Here is a 12,198-nt window from a genome sequence, read left to right on the forward strand (position 1 = left end):
CTCCCGGCCGCGCACGCGTCTGTCGGTGCGGGCGCGCGGGGTGCGGCGCGCAGGCGCGGTGCGGCCCGGCCCGCCTGGCTCCCGCGCGCTGCCGGGCCGGCGGGAGGCGGGCCGAGGCGGCGGCAGCCGCTCCCCTGGCGGCCGCCGGGGCCGAGGCAGCCGCGGCGGGGCCCTGCGGAGCTGCCCTGCGCGCCCAGCCCCCGCCCAGCCCGGCTATTGTTCCCGGCCCGTCTCCGCCGGGGAAGTTTCGCCCTCGTCCCGGCTCCGCTCCCCGCCGGGGCGGGGCGGGGCGGGGGGCCGGGGCCCCTTTGTCGCCACCTCCGCGGCGTGCGGCGGCCGGCGGGCGGGGGGGGGGGGGGGGGGGGAAACGAGGCTCAACATGATGGCGGCCGAGGCCGGGGCTGAGGAGGGCGGCTCGGTTACCTCAGCCGGGACGGCGGGAGCCGGCGGCGGCGGCGCGGAGCCCGGGCACTACCCCGCCGTATGCCGGGGCAAGGGGCCGGGGCCGCAGGGCCCCTTCCCGGCCGGCTCCGGCGGCGGCGGCGGCGGCAGCCCAGGCGCCGGCCCCCCGGGTGGCCCGGCTTTGTGCTCGGTACTGGGGCTCCTGGAGCTGGGCGCGGGGCCTGCCCCTCCGGCGGCCGGCGGCGCCGCCACAGCGGCCGGCCCGGCGCAGGGATCGGAGGCGGCCCGGGCGACCGATCCCGGCACCGCCGCCGCCGCCTTCCCCCCGCTGCCGCCGCCGCCGCCGCCCCCTTTGGCCGGGGGCCTGGGGACTGTGGACGAAGGCGACTCGCTGGACGGGCCGGAGTACGAAGAGGAGGAGGTGGCCATCCCGCTCAACGCGCCCCCCACCAACCAGTGAGTAGCCGCCGCCCCGCAGGGGCCCGCCCCGGCCCCGGCCTGCCGCCGAGCAGCGGGGGCCGCGGCGCCGGGCCCCCACCTTTGCCCGGTGGAAAGTGTGTGTCAAACTCCCGTGGAAGTCCCGCAGAAGTTCTAGCCCCCCTGCCACCCCACCCCTTCCCCGGTTCCGCTCCAGCAGGAAGGCTGCTCCGCCGGGAGAGTGCCCGGGAGCGGGAGCCCAGCCGCGGCCCGGCCTGGTGCGGTGGGCGGGCGGAGGGTGAGCAGCGGCCGCAGGGCCGTGAAGCCCCCCTTCACCTGAGGGTGGAGGTCCGGTCGTAAGTGGGGTCAGCTCCTGGAAAAAAATGCGCCCTGGTCGAGCCGAGTCAGGTTTTTTGCAAGTCTTCATAGCGATGACTGCAGGCTGCCAGGAAGAGTGAGCTATTCCGGTTGTGGTTAAACTACCTGTTGGGGAGACTTTTCCAATCTCTGGTAGCGCCCTTGTCTGTCTTCGAAGAGCCATAAACTCTATTTTTTTTTAAAGAAAAGCTAGCAAAAATGACATAAAATAATTCATACACCATGTCTTCCTTTTGTATTCCATTGTTTTGTACTGAAAAGAAACCCTGTAACACTTAACTTCAGCTATGTTCGTACATGAAATGGAAAAGCTATGTGCACGTGTCTGGTCTTTTTTTTTTTTTTTTTAAAGTCAGGCAGTCTTGAAACATGGATTTAAAATGAATTACAATTAATTCTGTATTTTAAGAGTGTGAGAAGAGAGGCTATTTTTATAAATAATTTCTAACTGCTTTGCTGCTCAACCAATTTAAAATAAAGTTGGTTTTAATTATGTCTGGAGAGAGGAGGCAGTTAAAAAAAAAACCAAACTCTAAACCTGCAGTTAGGTTTTATTATACTTATCCATCCATTAGGTTAATCTCCATTCCTGCAGTGCTCGTAATAGAAAGAATCTTGCACTAGAGGCGGACCAGTTCTGTGTTTATATGGTGTGAAATATAAGATCAGATAATGTTATATAGAGTTCATGTAATTAGTAAGTACTCTAGACGTAACCTTCGGATTTAACTGTAGAAAGTCTGCAAGTTTAGGTAAAGCACTTGCAAGGCTTGTATTAGAACAGAAAATAGCCCTTGAGCAGGTACCATATCCTCCCCAAAATGAAATTGCTTCAAAGACTTAAATTGCTTTCATCACTATCTAGAAATACGTTGTTCCTGAAGTTACAGTGAGTATCGTAAACAATTTGGGGTTTTGAGGTACAGGGTGGCAGATGTGTTCAAGATACAGGTCAGAAAGTTAATCTGAAAACCCATCTGAATTTGGGTTCTTTTTTACTTTCTCACATAACTCTACTCTCAGAGTTAAGTTCTGCACTATTTCATGTACTTCCAAGATTTCAGGAGCCACTGTAGTTACAAAGAGGCCATAAAATGTAACAGTATAGTATTTCTTTTAAATTAATCTCTCTAACCCTGACAGGCTTCCTAGTAATCCTTTATTCTTTTAATTTCTGGACATTTTGTGGAAGTTTGTAAACACCAAGGCCTTGTTTTGTGCAGACAGTGTTTGAATAGTCTTAAACTTTTAAACTTCTCTGACGAGCTAGAAATAGGATTAAGCAGATTTGACAAAGGATAAGGAGGGAAATAGGAGCACGTAAAAGCAAAGTTACTTCTTCAACATTGTGTGCTAAGCCAGTGAGATACAGAATTCTGCTCTTCTGGTTTTCTCTCTGAAAGATCAGACTGCTCCTTCTGTTAGATCTGCCTAAGGTCCTCAGAGAACTTGGGGGAAAAAGCCAAAAAGCAAGCTCTTTTCAAATATTTTTAGAAAGTGGGGTGATTATTTATGAATAATCACCTGTTTTATACTAAATAGTTGTTACTACATCTCCAATTCTGAGTGGATTTTGCAGTCAGAATATTGTCTTGTAAGTCACATGCAAGCATGATGGTTAACTTTCATGAAAGAGGACATTCGATTTCTGACAAGGAGAAGGGGGCAGCTCCTGGAAGCTCCCCTTTCCCTGCTAGGGGAAGACTGCAGAGGCCCTGATTTTGTTTTGGTTGACAAGGCTACTTACCTTATTCAGACAAAGGGGACATGGAAGATTTTGCAGGACCGGGCCATAGCTCTGTAGTTAAATGTTCTTCTCTTGAAGATTCTTTAATACAGAAACATCCAAAAAATAAAATACATTTAAAAAATTGATTTGGAAGTGCACACCTCCACACACTTAACCTTTTTCTTCGTAATTTTATCCTTGGGGTGTGACTTTTCCTTAAAAAAAAAAAAAATTGAGTTGGCTGATTAATATCGTTAGAAGCCTTTTTCCCTTTAATTCATTTATTATTTATTTTATATGGTATTAGTTTTTACCTTTCTCAGTTAAGTCATTTAAATTGGCCACGTGTCCATAGTAAATTGTATCCTTTCAGTCCTGCTGGTTTATTTTGGAAGTGCCCTTTCTTTGTAGTCATACCATCTGCTTTTGCGGAGTTGAACTCTTGATTTATTACCAAAACCAAAGATCAGTATTATCTATCATCTTATATAAGAAAAGGTCCAATATAAGTCTTTAAGAGCAGTAATTGATCTTGTAACTTAAACTTGGATTAAATTTCTCCAGTTGAATGTGATTACAAAACTGCTGTTCCATTTGTTTAAATATGACTGCCAGCTCCACCCTTTCCCACTTCCTCCTAATTCATTCAGTTTTTTGTAGGAGGCATGCAGGGTTGGCTTGATGGATAGCTCCACGATTCTGTCAAATGGTTTTGTTTCTTTGTCTTAATTGGTTGCAGTATGTAACGGGCATATCGGAAAATTGAGAGTACTCTTCACTCCTGGCCTCACTTTATGGGATATAAAATTACTATTCTCCTGTATAAGAATGAAAAGGCATTAATTTCTTTCATAACAGTAACAACTCAGTAGGCTTCTTTGCCTTCCCATGGACATGCATCATATTTCAGGATTTACCGAATAGTTGGTTACTGACCCCAAACAAAAATATCTGGTAAATTTGCTGCTGGTGTTTCCAAGGTCATTCTCCAGTCTTAGATCAGACTTTTAAGTCTAAAATGAAATGAAGCTTTCTGTATAAAGTTGACACAACTTGACCACTTTTTCATCTCCTAACTTGTTTTGCAAATTAAAAAAAAAAAAGAAAAAAAACCACAAAACATACACAACATCCCAGTTTGCAAGTGTTAGGCCATAAAGGTCTTACAGACCAAATGTTTTTTTTAAATTTGAAGAAGTTTTTAAATACCATATAGTTGACAGTCTGGCTTTCACAGTAACTAACCTGAAGGGATGGGAAGTGAAGCAGATGCATGTTCTGCATTTCCCATCAGGATGCTGTAAATATAGTTCGTTCAGGGTAGTCAGGATGTGTTCGTCTTTGCTAGCAAGCACCTAATACACTTAATTTCCTCTTCTCTTTTCCACCTACCTGCGGAAGAGGGGAGTGTGTCTTCTCTTAGTGTGTTTTCTTTAATTTTCTAGCAGTGGGTGGAGACTGTCAGCATGTAACAGGTTCTTTTTATTCACAAACTCAAAATCCCCAAGTAGGGCTGATTTTTACCTTCTTTGATCCTGACTGAAACTGACTTAAGGCTTGTCTGTTCAGTGTGTGTGTGGCTTTTCATTTTTCTGGAGCACAGTAGTAGCATGTTTATATGTAGCTTAATGCTAGGTGGGAGGCATAGGATGCTCAGGAATAAAGTGGGCAACTCTGGTGTTTGTTTTGGTCATTTTCTTCCGTGCTTTCTAGCTCATTTGTAAAGCTCGCTGACAGAGAGTGAAACAGTGTAAGGAAATACGTTCAGATTTAATGAATGAATGCTATTTTATTTGGTTGTAAACCAGTGGTATGTGGAATAATTCAGTTATTTATGTATTTGATTAAAAATCTTTGACAAAATTATTTTAGATCCTAGTTCATTAAGGTGGCAGAAGCAGTTCTAGTATATTTCAGTAAAACTATTTTCATACCTTGTTTTTTGAGCAGTAGTTATCACTTTGAAATGGAAATGACTTGAAATCAAAAGCTATCAACCATATAAAATGAAATAGGCTGTCAGAATACTGTCTGGTTAAAACAAATCTTACCCAAAGCAGATGTGTTCTTACAGTCACTGTTGGTGTGCCTGTTGAGGCAACATAATAGTGAGAAAAAGAGCTGAAGATAGAGATGGATAGAGCAATGTTAAATGATTGCATCAAAGTAGAACATTTTTCTGCCTGAACATAGTGTGAAGTTCTAGTTTCTTCACATGAGTGTCAAAGGTGGCAGGTCCAGAGTTCTGCAGCATTTGTTTATTTCAGTAACTCATGAAAAAGAATTTTTTTGCTGAATAAGGGTTGAAGGCCCTTTTCCATACCAATGAATGAATCTGAAAACAGGGGAAATAATACTGGCATGTTCAGTTAAGTCGTGTATAAACAATAAAAAAATGAAACGTGATGTAGCTTGATTTTAGTGTATGAGGTTTCTTTCCTGTTTAGCAGTTAATGTGGTTAGCAGGTAAACTTTTCTTTTTTAGGTAACAAATTTCTTTATTAATTCCTGTTCTCTACTGAAGGAAACACCTTACTTTTCTAAAGTTGATGGGCAGTGTACTGATTTGGCCACTTAAAAAATAGACCTGAATATAAATTTGGTTTTAGTTCTGGCTGAATGTGTGGTGTTAGAAGTGCTGTCTTAAATGAATGGTCAAAAGCAGCAGAGCAAACTTGTACCTAACCATATATAGAAAGCGAAGCTGTAAGTAAACTGAGCATGTTAGGTACATATATAAATGAAAGCTTCAGATTAAGAAAACCAGAAGTAGACTGGTATTTGATACCGGAAAAAGTTTGAGGAGGATTTTTCAGTAGTTTAGTTGATGTTTCTAGTTAACATCAGATGATGTCATTTTGTTTAAACAGTGAATACAGCCTCTTGACCCACACTTCACCTAGTTTTTATTTTGTGTCGTATATTGACTCCCAGAACTTCAGTGTGGGACTTAGGCACTTCATCTACTGGCCTACCCTATCGAGAAGCATAATATTATGCCCTATTTCCTCACCTCTTCTTGTCTTACTGTTTTGTGGCTGGGGAGTGGGGAAGAACACAAATTTTACCAATGTCGGCATGCGTCTCTTCAGTGTAGGACCCCATTTGTTGTTTCAGTCATAACTTCTTAGGACTCCCGTAGTAGTTTTCCAGTTTCCCACATGCCTTCCTTTCTCCTTGAACAACAGCAACAAAAAAATCTTTATCTGTCTCACTGGTAGGCACGGTAGGAGGGAGGAGAAGGTATCTTGTTTTAATATTGTCTTTGTGCTGCACAGAAGATTGCAGTGAAATGATTCTGTGTCCCTCCGGAGTATGGTCAGTGCCAATAAAATCTTACCAGTGCTTGACAAGTTTTATATACTTGTCCTGTTTTATATACTTTTGTACACTACATAAAGACTGTGGGCAGTCTTTAGTATTTTTTATTTTTGCATAAAATATCTGCTTTATCACTCTGGAGCAGAAAAAAGTTTCTGTTCTTGCATGAGTCTATCTTTAAATTATGTTTTGCTTTGAAGATGATGGGGAGTAGCTAGCCTGGATTTATGATGGGGAAATAGTGCTTAACCAATGTAACAGCCTCCTACAATGAGGTCATTGGCTTGGGGAGAAGCAGAGAGAGTTTATTTCAACTTTAGTAAGGCTTTTGACACTGTCTCCCGTAGCCTCCTCACAGACAAACTGACAGTGTACAGGTTAGATAAATGGACAGTGAGGTGGATTGAAAGCCAGCTGAACAGCCAGCAGGTGGTGATCAGCAGCACAAAGTCCAGGTGAAGGCAAGTTACTGGTGGTGTTCCCCTGGGTGTGCCCAGGGGCCAACACTGTTGAACATTTTGATTAATGTGCTGGGACAGAGTACACCCGTAGCAAGTTCACAGACAATGCAAAACTGAGAGGAGTGGCTGAAACACCAGGTGGGTGTGCTGTCACCCACGGTGCCCTGGACAGGCTGGAGAATTGGGCTGTGAGGGATCTCCTGAAGTTCAACAAAGGAAACACAAAGCTCTGGCACTGGGGAGGAATAACCCCAAGCAGATGCTGGTGGCTGACCAGCTGGGAAACAGCTCTGTGGAGAAGGACCTGGCCATCCTGGTGGACAGAGCTAGCAATGCACCCTCATGGCAAAGAAGGCTGACAGTATCTTGGGCTGCGTTGGGAGGAGCGTTGCCAGCAGCTGGAGGGAGGTGGTCCTTCCCCTTTGCTCAGCACTGCTGAGACACCTCTGGGATGCTGTGTCCAGTGCTGGGCCCTCCAGAAGAAGAGACACATGGACTTACTGAGGTGGGCCCAGTGCAGGGCCACCAAGATGTTGCAGGGACTGGAGCATCTGTCAGACGAGGAGAGGCTGAGAGAGCTGGGACTGTTCAGTCTGGAGAAGGAGGCTCAGGTGGGTCTTATCCTTGCATATAAGTACCTGATGGGAGCGAATGAAGATGAGGGAGCCAGCCTGTTCTCAGTGGTGCCCAATGACAGGGCAAGAAGCAATGGAAACAAATTAAAAAAACCTTGAAATTCCATCTGAATACAAAAAGTGCCTTTTTTTTTGATTGTGGGGGTGGTCAAACAGTGGCAGAGGTTGCCCAGAGAGGTTGTGGAGTCTCCGTCATTGGAGGTGTTCATTACCCAACTGAACATGGCCCTGAGCAGCCTGATTTAGGTGACCCTGCTTGAGTGGCCTGGGGATTGGGAGGTTTGGACTAGATCCCCATCAGTCACTTCCAAGTGAATTAATTCTGTATATGTATAAATATACTGTTTATAGTTGAGGATCAGGTTGTAGGACCTACTTGAAGCAGACAAGGATCATGTCAGTGGCAGTAGCTAACAGGGAAGACTTTAAAGGAAAGTAAAATAAATCCTTAGGTGGGTAAATGGAATATTTCATTATTTTCTATGTAGGCAGATCTCCTAACTTCTCCTGTAAAAGTTCAAGAATTTGCTTTTTTTTAAAAAAGAAAACTTTCCAAGGTAGCTAACAGTGCTGCTTAAATATTTAATAAATTTGCCTGGAACGTCTACCTTTTCCTTCTAAATTATCTTTTTGGTACACATTAAGCATTGTAATAATTAATGTATACAAACCAATGTTGCTAAACTAACTTGAAACCTCCAGTTCTATTTCAAGAAAGGACTATCGAGGTCTCCAGGACACTCAGTGTAGCCAGTTCTGGTAAGTTAGCAGTTTGATCCTTGTGGTGATCAGGCCCTAAAAAAGTCATTTTAACCTTCCATATTTCCATATTAATTTCCATATTTTCAGCTGCTTCTCAGGCCAACTTCATACCAAATATTTTTTTTTTTTTTTTTTTGTTAGGGTTTCCTGTTTTGTTAAACTGAAATAGTAGTAGTTGTTCGTCCTCAAGTGCTAATTGGGCTTTGTAAGTATACAGTTTCATTGGGGTTGAAATATATAGAAGCATAGAACCATAAAACAGCCTAGTTTGGGAGGAACCTTGAAAGAACATCTGGCCTAGCCTTTTGTGGGAAAGGGAGCATAGTTGAGATTATCTTGCACCCTGTCCAGCTGCATCTTGAAAACCTCCAGTGATGGGGATTCTACCACATCCCTGGGTAGTTTGTTCCAGGACGTGATTGTTTTCACTGTAAAAAAATTTCAATAGAGTGGTGAGGTCCCCCTGCGCCTTCTCTTCCCAGGGAGAAGAGACCTAACACTGTCAGTATTTCCACATGGGTTAGGTTCCCTATCCCTCTCATCATCTCGTGGCCCTCCTTTGGATTCTCTTCAGTCTGTCCACATCTTTCTTGTACTGTGGGGACCGGAACTGGACTGTACTCCAGGTGCAACCTGAGAAGCGCTGGGATGGTCACATCTCTATGTCTGCTAGCAATGCCCCTGTGGATGCAGCCCAGGATCTGATGTGCCTTTGTTGCTGCAGTGGCACACTGCTGACTCAGGTTCATCTTGCTGTCCACCAGGACCCCAGCTCTGTCTCAGCAAGGCTGCTCCCCAGCCACACGGATCTCAGCCTGTGCTGGGCTTTTGGGTTATGTCATCCCAGGTGCAGGACCTTGCACTTGTCTTTCCTAAACTTCATACTGTTCTTGCCAGCCCACTCTTCCAGCCTGCCCATATCTGTCTGTAAGATAGCTCTCCCTTCTCACGCATCCACCTTGCCACCCAATCTGGTATCATCAACAAACCTGGTCAGGGTGCTTTCAATCCCATCATCCAGCTCATTTATGAAGATGTTGAACAGCGTGGGGCCCAGTATTGATCCCTGGGGGACCCCACTTGTGACGGGCTGCCAGCCAGAGTACAAACCACTGATCACCACACTCTGAATGTGGCCTGTGAGCCAATCTCCTACCCATCTTGCAGACCACCCACCCAGTCTGTATCTTGCCAGTTTGTCCAGTTAATGTTAGCGTTGAGATGTTAGCTATATATAATTATATTTGAAGAAGTTGAGTATGTAACTACATGGGAATATTTAAAATGTTAACGTTTTCTGTTAAGGATTACTGTCATTGGTTCAACAGGGATGGGTATATGATTTTCTTATATGATTTTCTTATATGATTTTCTTATATGATTTTCTTATATGATTTTCTTATATGATTTTCTTATATGATTTTCTTATATGATTTTCTTATATGATTTTCTTATATGATTTTCTTATATGATTTTCTTATATGATTTTCTTATATGATTTTCTTATATGATTTTCTTATATGATTTTCTTATATGATTTTCTTATGAATAGCTACTTACAGATATTTGGACAAGTGTTTTTCCTATGAACTTTCCCTTGCAGAGTATACTGCTTGCTTTTCTAGAGTAGTTTCCAGCAAACATCTAGGTTTAGCCAACCTTTGATAATCAGCTCAAGAGTCGTATAGTAATTCTGTGTAGATTTGTGTAAGAAGTTTTTCTAAAATTTTGGTGTCTTACTATTTTAAGTCCACCTTGTCTTTCCATAAAACTATGCATATATATGTAAATGTTCACCCATAGGTAGGACACGCACAAAAGGGTACTCTGTCTGTGGCTTATTCATTGGGTTTTGTATGGTTATTTTATAGATACATTGCATCATCTTTTTCTATATATAAAATTAAAGAGTAACCATAAATCAGTCAACTCCTTTTTTTTTTATATTGCCATCTGTTAGTAGAGTAACACCGGAGATGTTGCAAGATTCAAGCTTGGATACTTGCTTAATCCAGAAGATTAAGGAATTGCTTGCATTTTATTGTTCAAACCACACCTTTTCCCCAGACTTTTTCTTGCATAGTGCTTTCTAAGCATCTGTGGAGAGATTTTTGTTGTTGTTGTTGTTCTTTCCACTCCTTGGCAATAAAAGGGATGCTAGAAAAATGTCCTTATTCCTCCAAAAGCAAAATGTTACCAAGACTCTGTAGTAATCACCTCATTCTATATTCAAGTCTAGAAACAGTTTTTTTTTCCTTTTCTTAGTTGTACAGACAGTTCTTTTATGTCACGCTGTTGGATTTGTTGTGTATGGATTGTGCTCTCCAGGTTATATTCCCCCACTGTTGTTCCTAGTGCATGTGGGGAAATATTAGACATCTTTTAATTCAGGCATTGTACCTATCTTTGATTTCTAGTGTATAACTGTCAGGGTTTTCTTGTTATAGAAGCAGTTATCTACCCATGGGCGTGATGCATCTCTCTAGGGAGGCGTTCCAGCTTGCAAGAGGCATGAGAGTGGAGCACAAAACAAAAACCCATGCTTGGTTAGAGAGGTTGAGGCGTGAGGAGGAGGCAGCAGGTGAAGGAGCCTCTGGTACATTTAATTAAGTTAATGGCAGAGAAGAGGAATGACATCTTAGAAATTCCTTAATTATTGCCAAAGAGTATCTGCTGATTTGTGTAGCAGTATTAACATTTTTTCTGTAGCAGTTACTCTTAGTTCAAACAGAAAAAGTCATATTTTTGAGCAGAGGGCACAAGTGGGAAGCATGTAAAAATGGAAAGCTTCTTGCTAAAAACTATAATGAGGTCTAGAATTGATTTCCTAAGCTGATCCTTCAGTAAGAAAATGCAAGCTGTTTCAAGATCTATTTTTCAGCCAGTTTAGCTATATGTCACCTGCTTATTGGTGGCCATTCCAAAAATGTGAGCCTTATTTTCAGTAATTATATATCAGGTAGGATTGGAAGAAATCTTTTGGCTGTGTTGGATATTATGCTGTTGTCACATTTCTGTCTCTCTTAAAGCCGACAGCATTGTTTGTTACAGCAATTGAAACTTTGAGAACCTCTCCTTAGTGAAGTTATTTAAATGTATTCCTTTTTGACTGGATGTTTACCTTGTTCTTTCATCTCTGCATAGTCTTTGTTAAGATGTGCTGACGTTTTTGGTTGATCTGTTTTGTTCTAGCCCAGAGTTGATGTAAACTGCTGAAAGTGTTTTAATGGCTTCTTTTGGAGGTGTTTGCATGTCCCAGGGCTAACAGGTTGGCACAGCTGGTGTACCAGGAGTGTCTATGGTAGTGACCTGCCACATTAGTTGGCTGGTTCCTAGTCTTGAAGCGCAGCACTGTTCAGTTTTCCATATACTCTTTCTATGGGGTTTTGGAACAGTCAAATGAGAAAAGCAGAATTATTCTTCACTAGGCTTATGTCGTTAGGCTTACGTGCATTGTACCGCCTCTTAGCAGAATGCATAGGGATGCAAAAGGGATAAAAACCCCTCCCTGCCTTTCCTAGAAGAGTATGTTACACTCAATTTCATGCATACTGGACAAAGAACACTTATTTGGCTTCAAGTTAGGTTCAGCCCTTGTTTCATTTTCTTAAAGGTGCATCCAGTGTAGCAGTTGGTACATATTTGCAGAGCTTTTTCTGGCAGGAAGTTCTTTGTGATGTGGAGAACTGCAAAGACTTGGTCAAAACCGGCTAACTACTGAATAGTAACTAACAAGACAGAAGAAGGATGTGAATTTAGTAAAGTCTGAGTCAAACTTAGCTTAATTCAATCTCTACAGATAATGTGCATAAAGGAAGTAATGCAGCCTTAGAAATCTGACAGAGATGGAGGATAAAGTGTTAAAAGGCAGAGTTTGTATAAAAGTGGTAAAACTAAGAATGCATTTTAGGCTGAGAGAAACTGTAAGACCGAAATGAAACTTGAACAGTCTATAGGAGCATCAAGTCTTCAGATGGAAAGCTTGAGAGGGGATGGTTGGTGTTAACAGGATAAGAAGAAACAGGTAAGAATACCGGCTATTTTGTTGTGGTTTTTTTTTTTCTCCTCTGTCTTCATGAAACTCTACTTGAGA

At 43.2% G+C, this 12,198-nt stretch overlaps 1 protein-coding gene across 1 annotated transcript in view; it reads left to right on the forward strand.

The window, feature by feature from the left end:
* The first annotated feature begins 379 nt into the window (after positions 1-379).
* Positions 380-12,198, forward strand: part of RASA1 (RAS p21 protein activator 1) — a 71,641-nt gene continuing 59,822 nt past the window's right edge. Inside the window, exon 1 of the mRNA XM_075725837.1 lies at positions 380-858. Coding sequence (XP_075581952.1) covers positions 380-858 — 479 coding nt within the window. The remainder of the gene's footprint in view (positions 859-12,198) is intronic.

The sequence above is a fragment of the Pelecanus crispus genome, chromosome Z (assembly GCF_030463565.1).
Source record: "Pelecanus crispus isolate bPelCri1 chromosome Z, bPelCri1.pri, whole genome shotgun sequence".
Taxonomy (NCBI): domain Eukaryota; kingdom Metazoa; phylum Chordata; class Aves; order Pelecaniformes; family Pelecanidae; genus Pelecanus; species Pelecanus crispus.